This window comes from Polyodon spathula, chromosome 21 (assembly GCF_017654505.1).
Source record: "Polyodon spathula isolate WHYD16114869_AA chromosome 21, ASM1765450v1, whole genome shotgun sequence".
Classification (NCBI taxonomy): Eukaryota; Metazoa; Chordata; class Actinopteri; order Acipenseriformes; family Polyodontidae; genus Polyodon; species Polyodon spathula.
Genome location: NC_054554.1, coordinates 30,286,083 through 30,305,906, shown reverse-complemented (window position 1 = coordinate 30,305,906; position 19,824 = coordinate 30,286,083). Strand labels below are relative to the sequence as shown.

Genomic DNA, 19,824 nt, shown 5'->3' with positions numbered 1-19,824 from the left:
TTTCTGGCCAGTTGGAAAGGCACGAAGGACCCGCGTTTACTGGCCAGTTGGAAAGGCACGAAGGACCCGCGTTTACTGGCCAGTTGGAAAGGCACGAAGGACCCGCGTTTTCTGGCCAGTTGGAAAGGCACGAAGGACCCGCGTTTTCTGGCCAGTTGGAAAGGCACGAAGGACCCGCGTTTTCTGGCCAGTTGGAAAGGCACGAAGGACCCGCGTTTACTGGCCAGTTGGAAAGGCACGAAGGACCCGCGTTTTCTGGCCAGTTGGAAAGGCACGAAGGACCCGCGTTTTCTGGCCAGTGGTGCGCATACTGAGGGCTGCGCTACAGCAGAGCAGTAAGCGTGTACAAGTAAACTGCGACACTCTTGCGTGCTGTTGTCTTCAATAAATCCCCAGCTTTGAGCGTTCCACTACACCGGTAATTCGTGTAAGAACGTGAAGCTGAGTATGTTAACTTTGGCGCTATTAAACGTTTTTTTTTTTTTTTTTTTTAAATACATAAATATATTTCTAAAACTAGTGTCATTACTATTTTTGCTCCTCGGCACACGGTTCCACACACGAAAAGAAAACGGAGACAGTATTCTGCACGGCTACAGCAGTAAATCGATTATCTGATCTTCAAAAAGAAACAATTCCAATATAACATCAGTACGGTTAATTACATATTGCACATAATTATTTTATTATTACAATTGCGCGACACTGTCCGGCACAACACGGAATTAATCCCTAGAAAAAGAGTTTAACACAATGATACATACAGCGCTTGCATATCACAGACCTGTGCTGCACAATACAGATTCATTCCATTGTAATCAACATATATCAATACAAATTTCCATCCAGGTTTTTGGGATTAACAGTGTTTAAGAATAGTCGGTGTTCATGCATGCTTCAAAACCGTCCGCCAAGAGAAAGTAACATTTACATAAATGCTTATCCTGAAAATATTTTAAACAGCTGTATTGTAGGAAGCGCCTTCCCTTGACGTTTGTCTCTTATAGGAGGACCTCCTGTGTGCCCCAGATCTGTCTATGTGTGGAATTACCAGGCAGATTCTCCTGCAGAAGCTCACCTTCAAACAACGTGTTCCTGCAGCTCTAGTAAATTCAGGCATTCTACAGCAGAACTTACCCAACTTCTTCAGCAAGGTTTTAAAAAATTATACATTGAGGAATCTGTTTATTAGACTTCTTCAAACAGTTAAGAAAATATGCAAAACACATTCCATTGCATTTCTTTCTCTTTATTGAAAAATCTTTGCAGTACACTCTGTGAATTCGTTTTTATTAATGGCTTCATAGGAAACACACACAAAACAGAACTGTGCATTTTATTCATTTTTGCAGCACCTGTAAACATACTGCCAACTCACATGTGGTGGAGTTCAGCACGCTGAGGGGCCGAGGGCTGAAGCACATTGGTATTCAATGATGTTATTTCACAAGTGGTGGTTCGCTTTGGCATGTGGGTAACCAAATCAGGATAAATGGACTTGAGAGGAAATTAAACATGCTCTTGCACTGCCGTTTGCTTGACGCTTGCTCTCATGTTCCAAAGGGTTAGCCTGCTGTTTCACACAGAAGCGGGAGTACCAAGGGTGCCCTGGCTTTGCTCGGCTCGGCTCGGCTCTAGTCGTCCACAGTGATGTTGCGGAACAGGTATGCCATCGACTCGCCGTTGTGGATTCTCCGAATCGCCTCTGCCAGGATCATGCTGACGTCGACCGTCTTGATCTTCGGACACTGCAGCTTCTGCACCTCGTGGGGCACGGTGTTCGTGACCACCACCTGCAGACAGACCAGAGGAGGGTTAGAGAACGCTGCAGCCCTTCGAGCGGGCTTCACTGCACAACGAAAGCCATGCTTTGGATCTGCTGGCATGCAGTACCACTTAATGATCCAGACATGCTTCACAAGGACATTGATGAAGGAGTAGCCACTCATCCCTTCTGTGCTGCGCAGCAGATTGAAATGCACCCACCATGCAGAAAGTACATTGCCTCAGCTATATAAGGAGTTTCTGCATGAACGTTTCACAGGAGATCAATGCGGTTTCATAGTGGAGGCTACAAGGCTCACCTCATCGATAGCAGATTCCTCGATGAGACGAGGCGCGTCGCCCGACAGCAGTCCGTGAGTAGCCATGATGTAGATCTTATACGCGCCCCTTTCCTTCAGGATCTCCGCCGCGGCCACGAAATCCTCCACATCATCCACGATGTCATCCTGGAGAAGAAAGGAGAAACCAGGAGCTTGCGTGGTGCACTTAGCACATGTGTGCGTGCCTCGTATAGTGGAAACACAAATTACTGATTTTCTATGACAAACAAAGAGGGCTTTTCAAGCATCTCTGCTGTTGTGGGAGTGCAAAACGTTTTTTGAAAAAGACACAGGCTAGTGAATTAGCCCGCTGCATCAGCTAGTTCCTCAGGATGTCAGAGTACATAACACTGAACACAAAGGATATTATCTTGATTATCTAAATGGGTCAACAGTATTTTAGCTCCAACACTGATCAGACCATTACAAGAGGTTCTAAGGTACAGTACATAGCGAAGTAAATCCCAGGACAGTGCTGTACTGTGTATACTCATGTCTTACCACTATAATGGCAATCCTTCCTCCCACATCTCCGACTACGGTAATGGGTGGTTTCTCCTTGGCCATCATCCCTGCAAGGCAGAGACAAATCCATCAACACTTACAGAAATAATACAACTTCTAGCTTCATATTTGATTTTATATATATATATATATATATATATATATATAATATATATATATATATATATATATATATATATATATATATATATATATATATAGTTAAAAACTTCAAAAAATAGTGGGTCAAATTGGTCAGGGCAGATAACTTGCCATATTTTACGCTATGTTTTATTCTACAACCTTTTTTTGATTTTAATTTCAATCAAACTTTGGCTTTTAAACAATTTTTGGACATGAAGTTTTTAAAAATAATACATAATATTTTTCACAATCTCCCCAATCCAACACCCCCTCAAGCATTCCAAATGAGCAGGGCTGCCAGCACTCCCTTTGAGTAACACTACAGTCCCAATATAAATGAACTGAACTAATCTAATCTAATCAATAGAAAGAGCTAAGGATGACCAACCAGCAAAAGTGTTCTTTGCAAACCGGAGATTGAAATGGGAAATACACAGGACAAGAGCTTACCCTGGTGCTGTGAAAGTGTCTGTATAAAAATGCCAGGTTTCTCTACTGTTGAAATCACAATACAAGTGCAAGCATCTCCTCTAGAAGGAACAGGGAACAAACTTGCTGTGCTCCCACAGTCAATCAGTCAGTCACCAGCAAGCTAGTTTGTTCCCTGCACTCACCGGCAGAACATGTTTCGGTGAACGTGCAGAGGGCTGCCTGCGACCACACCCAGGGGAGAGGCTGGCAATCCTGCTTTCAGGATCAGTGCAAAAAGAAATTATCTAAAAAAGGTTATATAATGACTTGATTGAGTTCCACAACCTTACCAGGGGAAATTGCAATCAAAAATGTCCAGTTCTTTGAGGCACATTTCAAAGAAAAACATTTTTGAAAGAGAGGGGGAAGAGGAAGATTATGAAGAGATTAGCGCTAAAGTGTCTGTGAACGCTGTGGCTTTTTACTGCATTCTCATCGATGCCCACCACAGGATTGCTTTCGTATTTGTATTCATATGACCTGGTAGTCACTGACCCTTTCATGCACGGCAACCTCATATGGAAGATGAAAATGCATGATGACCACACGAGGATGCAATCCCTCCCCCACCTAATTTTCAATGAAATCTGTTTATAATGGTTTCAAGATTTCATGCATGAAAGGGTTAATCATCTTCGTAACAAAAAGTAATTTCCCTGCTCCACCACTTGCACGGTCTTCTGAGAAAACCATCTTGAAACAGACCAGAATGGAAATTTTTATCCAGAATAAAAGTCCCTCTCAAACATGCTGCAGTTTTTTGTTGTTCCAACCTGAAGCAATTCCGCAGGGGGCAGTGACAGCGAGTAATCGTGCTGTAAAGACCACAGGGCACTCTGGATTCCTTCAGTTAAAAAATAACATCTAAACATCACAAGCACTCCTCATTTCTGCATGGCCCTGATGGATGATATAGAGATATATTTATGTGTATCGTAGTCACAAGACTCTCAGGTGCTGGTTTAAAAGAAGGTGCCCATTCCTATTTGTAGACAGCAGAGAAGCAGATTGTAGGGACCCAAACTGAGAACCCTGAGCCCTTACTGCAAATCAGAGCTACTTTATATCCAATGACTAGTGCTTCTTTCTTTTCAGTGAAATACAATTGATCAGTGGGACTTTTATTACTATTATTTTACTATGACTAAGTTGTCTTTAATTTCCTCCTGTATTCATGTAGGCGTACTATAATTCAATGAGCGCCATGTGATTTTCTCAAGACTAGCACCAGGGAAGAAATCTAAAATGTGCCAAAGGTGTCCTGCTGGCATCCAGTTACTTAATAATAAGCCTGTGTGCCTTACATGTTTGTAAGACTTAGAGCCAGCTGCAAAAAAGAGCAAAAAAGAAACAGAAAAACCCTAAGGATGTTAAGAAAGATTTTTGAATTAGTAAAATATTCCTGTTAAGAAACAACAAAAATAAGAAATGTAACCTTCTTCAATAAAGCACAGTACCACTTAAAAACAAAACAGGCTCAAAACCATTCTGCAAACATCTACAGCACAAGCCATTTACAGAGCTCTGAATCACAAGCCAGCCTCTGTGTGTGTGTGGAGTGGATTTTAATGCTCATGAAAAGTAACAGGATTGATGGAACTGCAGTCTGGAATCCATGGTTTAACCATGCAGGGAGTGGAGGGGTGAGTTTCACAGTTTAACCATGCAGGGAGTGGAGGGGTGAGTTTCACAGTTTAACCATGCAGGGAGTGGAGGGGTGAGTTTCACAGTTTAACCATGCAGGGAGTGGAGGGGTGGGTTTCACAGTTTAACCATGCAGGGAGTGGAGGGGTGAGTTTCACAGTTTAACCATGCAGGGAGTGGAGGGGTGAGTTTCACAGTTTAACCATGCAGGGAGTGGAGGGGTGAGTTTCGCAGTTTAACCATGCAGGGAGTGGAGGGGTGTTTCACAGTTTCACAGTTTAACCATGCAGGGAGTGGAGGGGTGAGTTTCACAGTTTAACCATGCAGGGAGTGGAGGGGTGGGTTTCACAGTTTAACCATGCAGGGAGTGGAGGGGTGAGTTTCACAGTTTAACCATGCAGGGAGTGGAGGGGTGAGTTTCGCAGTTTAACCATGCAGGGAGTGGAGGGGTGGGTTTCACAGTTTAACCATGCAGGGAGTGGAGGGGTGAGTTTCGCAGTTTAACCATGCAGGGAGTGGAGGGGTGAGTTTCACAGTTTAGCCATGCAGGGAGTGGAGGGGTGAGTTTCACAGTTTAACCATGCAGGGAGTGGAGGGGTGAGTTTTGCAGTTTAACCATGCAGGGAGTGGAGGGGTGAGTTTCGCAGTTTAACCATGCAGGGAGTGGAGGGGTGGGTTTCCAGCACAAGCCTTCCCTTTTCTGCCAGCATGCTTCAGCCTTGCTCTGGACATTGCCAGCTCAGTAAAAGTATTCTGCATTATTTGGGATAGACAACACAGAGGATGTTCTTGGCAACTTGAGATTAAAAGCCCTTATCACTTCAAAACCTACATGCACGTGTTAAAAGAGCCATCTGCAGCGTTATTATTACTGAGATGAAGAGAGTAACTGAATTACTGTCGTACTCGGGAGCTCTATCCCAGGAAACGGAGCACAGTGCTTCCCTACTGCAACAAATAAATTGCACATTAACAAATGAGCATGAACACACACATATACACACATACACAGACACACACAAATGACTACCAGGCTTGAAAGCAGCCCTGACTCGCCCATCTACAATATCAAATTGCTCCCTGTTTGTTTTGTTTTTTTCTTGCAGACTGCGTCTGGCAGAGGGGAGGAGGAGTAGCGCCAGTGATAAGGAAATGCTTCCAGCTCCGATTCCTTCCAGACTAGAGATGCATATGAGCATTGGTTAAAACAGAGAGCAGAGTTTAGAGAGTAAGTGGCAGGGTTTTGAAATATATAGCATTGCACGTCCCCACGTGCTGCTATGGCTGTTTAAATAACGTACCTGTCATTTTTCACTTCATTAACATCCTGACAACTTTTTATACTTAGAATTTTAAAGTCTGTTTCAAAGCGGTTTTCAAAATGTCTGCTCTAGTGCACTGGGGTTTGAGATCTGTGCTCTAAAATCACTGCAGGAAGAGCAATTAAAAAACAAAAAAACAAGTGCTCTGGCTTTTCTGTTCTGTACCACATCATGGATCAGCATGCAGGGACGCGCGACGCTGTATTTAAACAGTTGTAGCAGCACGCAGGGACGCGCAACGCTGTATTTAAACAGTTGTAGCAGCACGTGGGGATGTGGGACGCTGTATTTAAACAGTTGTAGCAGCACGCAGGGACGCGCGACGCTGTATTTAAACAGTTGTAGCAGCACGCAGGGACGCGCGACGCTGTATTTAAACAGTTGTAGCAGCACGCGGGGATGTGTAACGCTGTATTTAAACAGTTGTAGCAGCACGCGGGGATGTGTAACGCTGTATTTAAACAGTTGTAGCAGCACGCGGGGATGTGGGACGCTGTATTTAAACAGTTGTAGCAGCACGCAGGGACGCGCGACGCTGTATTTAAACAGTTGTAGCAGCACGCGGGGATGTGGAACGCTGTATTTAAACAGTTGTAGCAGCACGCTGTGCGACGCTGTATTTAAACAGTTTGCAGCAGCACGGGGATGTGGGACGCTGTATTTAAACAGTTGTAGCAGCACGCGGGGATGTGGGACGCTGTATTTGGGACGCGGGGACGCGCGACGCTGTATTTAAACAGTTGTAGCAGCACGTGGGGACGTGGAACGCTGTATTTAAACAGTTGTAGCAGCACGTTGTAGCAGCACGCGGGGACGCGCGACGCTGTATTTAAACAGTTGTAGCAGCACGCGGGGATGTGGGACGCTGTATTTAAACAGTTGTAGCAGCACGCGGGGATGTGGGACGCTGTATTTAAACAGTTGTAGCAGCACGCGGGGATGTGGGACGCTGTATTTAAACAGTTGTAGCAGCACGCGGGGACGCGCGACGCTGTATTTAAACAGTTGTAGCAGCACGCAGGGACGCGCGACGCTGTATTTAAACAGTTGTAGCAGCACGCGGGGATGTGGGACGCTGTATTTAAACAGTTGTAGCAGCACGCGGGGATGTGGGACGCTGTATTTAAACAGTTGTAGCAGCACGCGGGGACGCGCGACGCTGTATTTAAACAGTTGTAGCAGCACGCGGGGATGTGGGACGCTGTATTTAAACAGTTGTAGCAGCACGCGGGGATGTGGGACGCTGTATTTAAACAGTTGTAGCAGCACGCGGGGATGTGGGACGCTGTATTTAAACAGTTGTAGCAGCACGCGGGGACGTGGGACGCTGTATTTAAACAGTTGTAGCAGCACGCGGGGATGTGGGACGCTGTATTTAAACAGTTGTAGCAGCACGCGGGGATGTGGGACGCTGTATTTAAACAGTTGTAGCAGCACGCGGGGATGTGGGACGCTGTATTTAAACAGTTGTAGCAGCACGCGGGGACGCGCGACGCTGTATTTAAACAGTTGTAGCAGCACGCGACGGGAGTTGTAGCAGCACGCGGGGGGCGACGCTGTATTTAAACAGTTGTAGCAGCACGCGGGGATGTGGGACGCTGTATTTAAACAGTTGTAGCAGCACGCGGGGATGTGGGACGCTGTATTTAAACAGTTGTAGCAGCACGCGGGGATGTGCGACGCTGTATTTAAACAGTTGTAGCAGCACGCGGGGATGTGCGACGCTGTATTTAAACAGTTGTAGCAGCACGCGGGGATGTGGGACGCTGTATTTAAACAGTTGTAGCAGCACGCGGGGATGTGGGACGCTGTATTTAAACAGTTGTAGCAGCACGCGGGGATGTGGGACGCTGTATTTAAACAGTTGTAGCAGCACGCGGGGATGCGGGACGCTGTATTTAAACAGTTGTAGCAGCACGCGGGGATGTGGGACGCTGTATTTAAACAGTTGTAGCAGCACGCGGGGATGTGGGACGCTGTATTTAAACAGTTGTAGCAGCACGCAGGGACGCGCGACGCTGTATTTAAACAGTTGTAGCAGCACGCAGGGACGCGCGACGCTGTATTTAAACAGTTGTAGCAGCACGCGGGGACGCGCGACGCTGTATTTAAACAGTTGTAGCAGCACGCAGGGACGCGCGACGCTGTATTTAAACAGTTGTAGCAGCACGCGGGACGCGCGACGCTGTATTTAAACAGTTGTTCGCAGCACGTGGGGACTAACGCTATTTTTCGGAACCCTGCTACTTAATCTTTAAACTGCTATTGCAACACATGGACTGATGGATGAATTGCCGTCGTTCCGGGAATCTAAATGGACTTGCATATGAACCACTACTGGCTGAAGTTTATCAAAGACCTTCGAGTCAGAAGCATCCTCTCATTGCCTTCTGCTAATATCAAAGAAGCCGAACCAGGTTTAAAACAGAAACAGAACTCTGCTCTGTTTGGGGAGACATCCACATGTGGCCTGTTCTTTAAAGCATCACAGTGCCGTGCAGACAACGCTGTACAATTCTCTTGGACAGACGAGTTGGCATTTCTGTGATTGAAATGGCAATATATCAGGGCTGCAAACATAGGTTGAGTGTGCATTAAGGGTTTACAGTAAAACATGTGCTCTATACAGAACACACACAGAGTACATTTCATGGTGCTACCAACAAAACTCTTGACCCTGTCCAACATTTCCTCTTTTAAACCCAATGTCTCAAACCTGGGTTAACTAGACTGACTGGACTAACACAGTTTGTTCGGCATGTGTTTCAAACACTCTAATTAAAAGACTACAATTATTAAGACTACTACAGTTGACTTCATATCTAACAGAATTGTCTTAGTCAATTAGTCTGCCACGCATGCCTGTCAGTGCACAATACTTTGTTCTGGCTGCTGCTGAAGTTACAAGTGCCGTTTTGAAGCATTTGTTCCCCTCTGTAGGGCAAGTTGTTTCTAGAGCTGCCCTGTGTTGCAGTAGAAAAGGTTTCTGGCTTAAGTGAACAGTGCCTGAGCAAAGCCACTGTTTTAATACCTTAGCCTGGATCACCTATTCTAGGGTAAGTGATCCCCTAGCGGCACCCGGCCTGAATATTGAACACAGCAACATTTCTACTTTAAAAAAAAAAAAAAAAAAAAAAAAACAAGCTTCGATTGCTTATACCACAAATCATGGCTTGCTTTGAAAGTAACTAGGAGACGATGCATTCTGGCAGTAATGAGAACATGACTGATTGGTGGTGGAGAAACCCTAAAGCACCACACCCTGGAGAAGCAGCTTGACACCCAATCAAAAACAGCACAGCCCAACAGAGCAGGCTCTTTGCAAGGAGAGGCATTTCACTCTGCGTGTGCATGGGCAGTCTGCAGCAACTACAGCGGTGCAACTCTCTCTGCACTTCTCTTAATGGTATGACTGTTGATCATTCGCCTTCTGAAGCTAGAAAAAAAAAAAACCAAAAACTGGCCATTACAACAAAACAAAATCAAACTTGGATGAAAACATTGTGTTCAGTTTGTTTTCAGTAACTTAAGATTGGAATTATCCACAGCCCTGTTTAAAACAGCCTAGGCTAACCACAGTCCAATGGAAACGGCTGAAGAGAAGGAGAGTTCTTACATGGCAGCTCCAGACCAGGGTGCCCCGTTGTGTTTTTGACAGAGGGAGGAGAATGTCTCCCGTCAGCCATGTCAGACTCAGCGCACTGAGCCTCCCCGTGCATCACAGCTAACCCCAGCCTCAGCCTCTCTGCATACGACTGAGCCCTGAGAGAGAGAGAGTGAGGGAGAGGGAGAGAGAGGGAGAGAGACATGCAGCATTAACAGGGCTGCTCAATAAATAACAAAATGTTGAAACAGGATCATTATCTTGAAACACGCAACGTTCCTGGGGGTGGGCACTGCTGAGACGTTCCAAACACTGCTCTCCATGGGCTTACCTTTTAGCGGCGGATGGGGACTTCGCTACGATAATTGCATTCCGATAATCTGGAACCTGCCGGGAGAAGAAAATGAAATACGTTAAGTAAGACACGAATGCTCTAATGTTAGAAATTTGTCCAGTAACATGCAAAACGATATGTATATAAAAATATATATTTAGATTTAAAAAAAAAAAAAAAAAAAAGTATGTTTGTAACACACAAATCCCCCACCACAGTTGTAAATACAAAATGAACGCGATCAGCATGACCTGCATTCACTGTACAGCGACCCATACTGACCGACACAATCCTCCACAGATCCCTACATTCTGATACCCTCAACAACGCTAATGAATGTCCTGATCAAGCTGCATCACAGCTAGGTAAGCAGTTCTCTGAATAGGAGTAAACAAAACGTATTGACGTATTTACGCCTCCACTACAGCCACAGCATTCAGGGAGGAGGGAGGAGGAGGACAGAGAGCGCTTCTACAAGCACCACGTCCTTCTCTGACCACTGCACTGCATTCATTACTAGCCAGCAGGGGCTGGCATCACACTTGCCTCTTCCTGAATGTACTGCAGCAGGAACGGCGATGCTCTCAGGTTGTCCACAGGGAAACTGAAGAAGCCCTGGATCTCCTTCTGATGGAGGTCCATTGTGATGATGTGCGTTAACCCTAAACCAACATAAAAAGACAGAGCCTCTGTCAGGCAGCAGGCAGGGCAAGCCTGGGGGTTAAAGAAGAGAGGCCCGTGTACGGTGTGACCTTGAGGCTGCAGTCATGAACAAATAGCATGCTGAAGGGTTGTAACAACAATCGATAATCACGATCCTTTCTTTTGCGGCAATCATTTTATTGAGTTAAAAAATCAATGTACCCAATGAAGCGGCACTGAACTGTCTTTGTGACGCGTAAAACATGATCTGTGTGAGCACAGCGTACATTGGGAAGTTTTGATTTTAACTTTACGTCATGGTTTCATTTTGATAAGTTGTACCGTGGCAAAGCATGCTGAAAGTGGAACTTTTGATTAAACATTTTGGTCACAGAATATGGCAAATGTTTGATATAGCCTGAACAACTATGTTGCTTCTTTATTTTAAACTACAATAAAGACATGAGTACTACACTGCAGCCTGTACACTGCACGGGGGAAAAGAAGAGTGTGCTCAGTACTCTAATATATCTATGTATCTATCTATCTATCTGTTCCCATGGCGTTGCTATTGTAGAAAAGGGTAGTTGCATAAGAGTTAACTTTTAATGAAGGACAGACCGTTTATTTTATTAAACTCTCTGCATACAAGCAGCCACGTGCAAAACTTGGTATGTCCCAAATAGTATACAACTATACACACACACACACACACACACAAACCTAGTGCACTTCTCTTAATGGCAGGTAACGTTAACAATTTTGTTTCGTTATATAAATACATTTGATGGCATTTTCTTTTAAGAAAACAAACATTCTCAAATTTAAAAAACTGTTTAAATAAGATTGATAGATAGATAAACAGACAGATAGAATTTTATAGGAAAACTACATCATTTATTGATATATTAAATATAATGGGTATACTTTTATACGTTTGCTCTGGGCACTCAAGACATTTTTAAACTTGGCGTGTACACAGTTTAGTTTCTTTTTCTTCTAAACTCAGTGACAGACTGGCGGTTGTCATGCTGCTCAAGTATAAATTTGACAAATTAAAAGAATATTGAACATTTTATTTATTTGGCCGATCACTGTGATAATTTACAAACAATAAATCGATAGCTGGGATTTTCATTTGCTTTACGAATCCAGCAGGGATAGAAAGAAGACCCGATTGCACAGCAGTCTGATCCAGGCCTGGTTTTACTATGAGTTTCTTAAGACACACCTGAGCTTGTTACCTGTACACTGTGGCTATTCTGGCTCATTTTAAAAACTGCAATAGGTATGCTGTGCCATAGGAGTTGTATTTTCATCCCTTAATCTACTGACACCTCAGCCTGTAGGGGAGGGCTTCAGTTGGATCACCTGTAAATCATTTTTTAAATACGCAAACATGTTGCTATGCCAGTAGCACAGCTATGTCCTTGGTGGTGGCTTCGTTACAAGTGTCAAGTTCACAAACTCAGGCAAAAACATCTCTTACCTGCTTTGGCTAACATCGACGCCAGCAGTTTGCACACAATGGATCCCCTTTTCCTCATTTTGCACTGCTTACTGTAGGGAAAGTATGGGATGACTCCGATAATGTTCTTTGCACAGGAAGTCTTGAGAGCATATGCCATGACCAACAGCTCCATTATAGCCGTGTTAACATCCCTGAAGACACAAACAGACAAACACGGTGAACTGTGGAAACTCAGGGTCCTCTATCAGTGAACTACTATGAATCTAAATACAAAAAGAAAATGCATCTCAACACTGATCAACGCTAGCTTAAAATGAACTGCAATGTACTGCCCCTGATAAAGGAAACTGGTTTGAAACTACTTTTTTAAAAAGTGTATCAGAGAGGGCTCCCAGGTGGCGCTGCGTGTGGAGTTCCCTGATGCGCCCTATAGCCTGGACGTTGCTGGTTCGAGTCCAGGCTATTCCACTGCCGACCGTGGACGGGAGCTCCCAGGGAGTGGCGCACAATTGGCCGAGCGCCGCCCGGGGGAGAGGGGTTTAGGTTGGCCATGGTGTCCTCGGCTCACCGCGCACCAGCCACCCCTGTAGTTGCGGGCTCGCCTGTTAGCTACCCAGAACTGCGTTGTCTGCCGTGGCTCTGAGGTGGCTGCACTGTGGGCCTGCAGTGTGTAAAAGATGAGGCTATTCCAAAATTGGGGAGAAAATAGAAAAAAAACTAACATTTCCGGCTACTAAATTTAAAAAACAAAAATAAAAAAGTTTCAGTGCAGCAGCAGGGGTTACAGCACGCGCAGCAGCAGTGGTGGTGGTGGTGGTTACAGCATGCGCAGCAGCAGTGGTGGTGGTTACAGCACGCACAGCAGCAGCAGTTACAGCACGCGCAGCAGCGGTGGTGGTGGTGGTGGTGGTTACAGCATGCGCAGCAGCAGTGGTGGTGGTGGTTACAGCACGCACAGCAGCAGCAGTTACAGCACGCGCAGCAGCGGTGGTGGTGGTGGTGGTTACAGCGGGGGGGGGGGGGGGGTTAAATCCGTAATTACATTTTTTGCAACAGAAAGCATTTAGTGGATCTGTTCAATTTGCCAAATTCTTGTACGTTGGAATTCACCTCACCCCTAATTAGTGTATGAGTAGCATAGTTCTGGTGTCAATACTCCCAGCATGGGAACTAACCCACACTGCTCAGAAATTAGTTTTCATTACACAGTAAAAGTTACTCATCCCGGTACACACCCTGTGTCCTCAAAATAATTAGTCTGAAACTCTTCAAGATGAACCACCAACATGTGTCGCAGGGAGCGGCTCAAATTACTGATGCATTGTCTAATTAGTGCTCAAGTCAATATTTAAAATGAGCTTTGGTAAGGAGTCAAAATAAACAGCCTGAAATAGCAGCTTTGAAATGTGCAGGCACCCATCACGCAGTGGACTATGTTAATCCACCCTTCTGTCACTTCAAGACATGAACCTCAAACTCCTGCTTAAAGTCACTCTGCACATTTGGAGCAAGCCGTGATCGCCTGAGAATTTACTACATAGAAAAGATCCAGGAACAAAGGTCATTCTATTAAATCTATGGGATTAAGAGCAGAAAAAAAAACTGCTGGGCATGGCTCAGCGGGCAGGGAGCGTCTGCATTGGGGGTGTTTTTAACACGCTCGCGGGAAACCGGAGCGCAACCGAGGTGCAAGGTTCTGGGTTCCGGAATGCAAACTATGAATATTTCTATTAGCTTGCACTGCTATCTTCCACTGTGTGCAGCACGCAGACAGTTTGCTGAGAATGGATTTAGGAGAGATGGCTTGCTGAGGCCATGGCTACCTGCTGAAGCCAGCGAGATACTGAAGTCTCTGTTGTAGGGACAAGCAGTTGAGAAGAGAGACCTGGAAGCCAGTCCCTCCAGCATCTCACTCACTCAGCAGGTAGTGTTCTGCATGCAGTTTTATTTAGAAGACGGTTATTCAGAAAGCATGTTGCATGCACATGGTTTAACGAGTCAATACAGTGTTTGCATGCAAGCCAATATAAAGAATACTGCTTGAATTCACACAGGGCAGTGTACATGCAAATTGGGTTTACATGACATTGTCTTTCAGACTGTTGCTAGCAAAGTGCAAAACACCTGGACCGAGGAGCAGGGTTGGGAACCACTGAAACCCCAACGCTGCTCAGAGGTGGTGACCCTGAGCCAAACCAGCTCCAAATAAAAGGCATCAGTAATATGAAGGTGAAGCAACAACCCTAGCAAGGCACTGTGCACCCTCTCACTCCGCCTGCTTACCTGGGAATCGTCTGTATGATGAAGATGTCCTGTCCACGCACAGACTCGTTGATTTCCACTCGGGTTTCTAAAAAATAAATAAATAAATAGAATATTAACGTCATATTTCCGCATGTACTTATTTCAATGTGTCAGAACAGTCGCTGATGGGTAGGTATTGCTTACCTCTGTTGGGTTCCTGGTAGACCACTGCCTTCCCCAGCTCAACACCAAGACGTCTACAAAGAGAAACAGCAGCAGCAGCAGCAGGTCACAACCGGGTTTAAAACAACGCATTACACAAGCTTTGGGGTGTAAGGGTTGCGTCTGTGTGCATGAATTCAGTGTCTCCATTCACACAGAGCAGGCGCCGTGGTCAGAAGGGAGTTCCAAAGCGGTTTGTGCCAGCCACCACAGCGCCTGGACTTGTTTGTAAACACATACACCTTGGTCCCTTTTGCACAATTCCGATCCACACAGATGTCTGTAGAAACTATGTCAGGTCCAGTCAGTCCCAGTACAGGACCTAGTGTACTGCACACCAACCAATAAGCCTTTTAGTTCAGCTTAAATAACTACTGTATAAACAGCGATAGCGTGGCAGCAGAGGTATTGGGTGTCAGCACAGACAGCACAAGGACACTCTCCGGAACAGCATGGCGGGTCTGTGGAAATGGGGCAAGCTTGTAATTCGCTGTGTGTTGGAAAACATGGATTGAGAATTGATTAGCAGTTTGCTACGCATGTGGACTGGCAAAGCTATACTGGTGTTTTTTTCTGAAAAGAGACTAATATTGCAGATAGCAGACTGTTTGGTTCAAATTGCATGTACTGCTAACAATTGATAGAGACATTGCGTCTACAAGCTTCTTGCCCAACATTGAATGCAAGCTAACGAAATAACAATGCTGTGGACTAGAAGGGAACAGGCGCTAGACTTCAGAGAAATCAAAAGAGATAATCCCACTGGCATCAAAGGGGGTCGCAAGGAGATAACAAAAGGCAGATGTATGGACCTTTTGTCTCCAGGAGTGTGAAGAATGCACTGAGTTCAGAGGTTGTCACACTAGACCACACACACAGACACACACACATTAACACTCACACAATAAATTAAATTACCTTGACCATTGGTTAATGTCAGAGAAAGGGGAGGTGGACCATCTATACAGAAGGGTATTTAATGTCATGCAAACATTGTAATGATGAGTATTCTGTTTGTCCTGTACCTGGGACCAGACTCCCTGCATATTTCAATAAACCTGGCAACTGATTGAAGAAAAGGACTCTGTGCATTTTCTTGAATCTACTTAGTCACCATCTATTTTTGTAAGTTACTTCACTGTGCTCTTCAGGAGATGCAGAAATGTTATGTTGGATGTCCTTCTGTTGCAGCTGGCACTGTTGGTAAACTTCTACCCTTACGGTGAAACCATCTCATAATATTTATCGATTTCAGTTTAAGAGATTTGCTGCTCAAACAAGCAGAGCTGAACACTTCTTATATAGGCCTACATTATCCCTGAATTAATGGAGAGCATCCAAAAAAAAAACAAGCTACTGCCATGTACACATACAGTACAACAAAGCAGGCTTCCACAGTGAAAACACGCGTGTAACTCACAGACACATACGACACTGCCACAATCAAAACACAGGTTAAATAAAACTATCAAAAAAACAATGCCATTTGAGGTTTTACTTGGGAGAGTCTGACTCCTGTGTGCGCTAAACAATCAAACACTGATGGGGCTGACCTCACTGTGCAAGCACACACACACAAGGATGGGCAGGACTTTAGACTGAAATGTATTGATACAGGTTGGTTTTGTATACTTTTTTTTTTTTTTTTTTTTTTAAAAAAACAGGCTCCTCTGTTGAGCAACAGTGGGGCAGCTTCAAACAGAAACAGGTTATTTCTGTGACTGACGACCACAGAATAACCCAGCCATTAAACTCGTGAGTATATAGTTGTTGTAACACACACTGCGCTACATGTTCGCAGCGCTTGCTCCAGTCTTTAAGGAACTGCTTTTGAAGCTCTCTAAAAGTTGTGTGCTTCTCACTCCTGTATTATTATGACATGCTTCTTCTTCTAGTAAATCCTTAGGAAATATGGCCCGCTGTCCTTTGTGAAATCTTTACCTCTAATAAGATTATCAGAAACCGTAGCTGCTGCTGTTGCCTGGCCAGTCTTGCTCTGTTACTGTAACAGAAGCGCTGTGGAGTCCTTCGTCTGCTGGGAGCTAGTCTCTGCAGCAGAGCTGAACTGGGAGCTAGTCTCTGCTGCAGAGCTGAACTGGGAGCTAGTCTCTGCTGCAGAGCTGAACTGGGAGCTAGTCTCTGCTGCAGAGCTGAACTGGGAGCTAGTCTCTGCAGCAGAGCTGAACTGGGAGTCCAGTAATAGTCCCTGCTGTACCGGGGTTGGCTACAGATCCCAATTACAATTAAAGACACCTGCAACTAATTTTGCGACCATTCAACTATCAATCCATAACCACTTGCATTATTATTTTTATTTTTATTTTTTTTTCTTAGCAGTCACCCTTATCCAAGGCGACTTCCAGAGACTAGGGAGAGTGAACTATGCATCAGTGTTGTAAGTGCACTCCTGTGTTAATGATGGGCATAACTTGGATATATAACACACCAGTGCCTGCAGTGTAAATTGAAACCCGTTTCTCATATTAAATATGCATTGGAAGTATACACATGCAGATGGAACACGGCTTTCGTAACCTCAGCACCCTTTATCCAGCTGCCATTGCAACCCCCTGTTTTCTAATAGAACCGCGCCAAGCACAACACAAGCTAGACTGAAGCGACTGCTGTTTGACCATAATTTAAAAAGGGCAGGCAAGCAGGAGCTCAGGGGTTAAATGGAGGAATTGCTCTGCCATTGTTTTAACTTGAATTCCCAAGACTGTGTTCACACAGCTGACCAGCAGGTTCTCTTCATAGCTCATGTTTACTACACCCCTGGCACATTATCAAAACAAGCTTATCACACACGTTTGTTTATAGTGTCTATGAAAACTTTCAATTGACTCACTATATTTTTATTTACTATTCCTAACTCCATACAGGGTGAAAGTCAACAACAAACAAAATATTTGGGCACTTTTAGTTTGTTTGAAAAAACAATAATTAAACAAAGTAAAGTGCATCCTCAACTGGTCGGAGTTACATTACCAAACGATTATAGTGGGCTTGCAATACACCAGAGCTCTATTAATAAGAAAGCTGTATCCAACATGCATTACCAAGGAGAGCAGCGAGATAATACCGGACAGCAGGTACAGAACAGAGCCAAGCACAGCCTGGCCCGTGCACATCGGTACTGGGAGCACTGGACAGGCACAGAACCTGAAGCTGTGGCTGCATTTCAACTCCCTCAGACCCCTCCCACAGACCCCCAGGACAGAGCAGAAACTGCAAGTCATTCCAGCATGTTTGGCCATAAATACTCCTGATAACAATAAACATTTACCTGGGGCTCTTTACCTTGGTGGCATTTAAGTGAAAAATCACTTGAACACTAGAAAGTTCTACTGATTGATAACCAGTCAGCTATGTGACGATCAAGAAATAAATAAACCATTCAATACATACAGACATTATCGAATAATGCCACATTGTCAGATTCCAGCATGATACACTTCAATTATTATTATTATTATTATTATTTTATTATTATTATTATTATTTTATTATTATTCTAATAATACTCACTCTGTTATCCTCTTGCCCAGTTCTGTGCACGCTGCAGTCGAATTGGCCGAAAAGACCCGATATCCACTTTTGCCCACATTCATTGTCGAGTACTCATAAGAACCTCTCTGAAAGAAGAGACTTATTTATAAGGGACTAACAGCCGTCTCTTACACAGCAAAACAAAGCAGATAAACTGGACTTTAGATAAAACACACTTCTTCAATAACACAACTAGCACAGCTGTAATTACACAACCCCCTAGATACAGCCTGTACTCCCTGTCCACAAAACTGACAACTCAGTTTCACAACAAGGAAATCTTCGACAAACAAAGCACTATTCATTTAGCAACCTAACCTTACTGTGTGCAGCCGCAGAGGGACGGTCCTCTTAGAAAAACGCGTTGCTATTATGTATTAAATCTATTAAACTACAACGCCATTTTACAAATAAACAAGAACAAAACTGGAAAAATCAAACCAAAACACTTTTTCGTAATAATAATAATACGATTTCAGCCGCGGTTATTATTAGATTACAAGGCAATTAAAAAAAAATATATATATATGTATGCAAAATGTTAGTTGTCGATAGAAAAAAATAGCGTACTGAGCTGCGTAATGTGTGTGTGTATCAGCTACCGGTAAATCATACGAAGTTTACAGAGAGGTAGATGTGCTTTCACTGAGTATCCTTAATCATCATGTTTGTTTACATGATCAGCCCTACCAAGCGCTTCAGCTCAATGCAATGGTGTTTCCCTGATTTAACAAACGGTAAAGAAGACGCTCGGTTCAGGAGTGCCAAAACCCACAACAGTTTTGAGTAAAAGTTAAATATCCAAACACGAACTGCAAACTATCGAGCGCATTAGTTACACTTGGAAACTGCGGACTTCGTGTTGCAATGCGGTCGGCTGGCTGCCCAATAGGAGCTCCGAATTGGGTAACTCGGAGGCGGGCTGTTCCGATGCTCAGCCAATGGTAAGTCGCTCCACAAAGCGGAAGGCTCAGTAATTGTGCCGGGTCCGTTAAAGAAACGCATTGAAGATGTTTCTATTATTTTTATTTACTTATTTGTTTATTTTTTTTTGCAGACTAAGACCCAAAGTTCGAATGGAGCGTTTTGTGAATCTTAAAATCTGAATCATTTGGTAATATTGTTACCACTACAAAATTACTATTCATAATGCATCGCTGGTAAAAAGGTGCAACCCAAAACGTTAGAATACTCTTCATAGTCCAGCTGAGAAAACTGGTCCTAATATTTAAGATAAAAAGGGGCGGGTGCACGGGCAGAAATGCTGGACAGCGGTGACTTTCTTGCGGGCCAGCTGGCGCAGTCTTGTCTTCAGGCGCTCCGTGGTGCAAACTGAAACTGTGGATCGGTCCTGCAGAAGCAGACTGGCCCAGAATCGGAGTTCTACTAGTTTCTACTAGGGTGGCCAGTCTCATTACCGAGGTGCATTACGCTCCAGGTTTACAGTGTCGGGGTCTAGATGTAGGGTTACAGTAATCGATTGAATTGCGCAATTTGGAACAGGGTTGGAGTGGAAGGGATCTCTTCAGCCACCCTGATCTGTATGGTGCTCCTGGAGAAGTGGAAAG

The 19,824-nt window shown here is 44.4% G+C and overlaps 1 protein-coding gene across 4 annotated transcripts; it reads right to left on the bottom strand.

Annotated features, from left to right (window-relative positions):
- Positions 1-1,233: 1,233 nt before the first annotated feature.
- On the bottom strand, positions 1,234-19,113 carry LOC121296402 (phosphoribosyl pyrophosphate synthase-associated protein 1). 4 transcript variants are annotated; one of them, XM_041221918.1, is made up of 12 exons: positions 19,096-19,113; positions 18,236-18,342; positions 14,690-14,742; positions 14,525-14,591; positions 12,260-12,432; positions 10,675-10,790; positions 10,126-10,181; positions 9,807-9,952; positions 5,775-5,816; positions 2,607-2,677; positions 2,085-2,231; positions 1,234-1,793 (listed from the first exon to the last, which is right to left on the bottom strand). In XM_041221918.1, exons 2-12 carry the CDS (start codon positions 18,316-18,318, stop codon positions 1,635-1,637), a joined length of 1,113 nt encoding a protein of 370 aa, XP_041077852.1. In that variant the 5' UTR covers positions 18,319-18,342; positions 19,096-19,113; the 3' UTR covers positions 1,234-1,634. The 4 variants fall into 4 exon arrangements, with proteins under 4 accessions (XP_041077852.1, XP_041077850.1, XP_041077851.1 ...); XM_041221916.1 differs by lacking the exon at positions 19,096-19,113 and adding an exon at positions 18,575-19,089; XM_041221917.1 differs by lacking the exon at positions 19,096-19,113 and adding an exon at positions 18,947-19,089.
- Positions 19,114-19,824: the final 711 nt, after the last annotated feature.

What these genes read in the sequence shown, in the direction of transcription:
- LOC121296402 (XM_041221918.1), bottom strand. Translation starts at nt 18,318, where the DNA reads ATGAATGTGGGCAAAAGTGGATATCGGGTCTTTTCGGCCAATTCGACT. An exon ending in TGCAGTACATTCAGGAAGAG is followed by an intron (nt 10,182 to 10,674) that starts GCAAGTGTGATG and finishes TTCTCCCGGCAG; the next exon opens with GTTCCAGATTATCGGAATGC. An exon ending in TCCCCATCCGCCGCTAAAAG is followed by an intron (nt 9,953 to 10,125) that starts GTAAGCCCATGG and finishes TCTCTCTCTCAG; the next exon opens with GGCTCAGTCGTATGCAGAGA.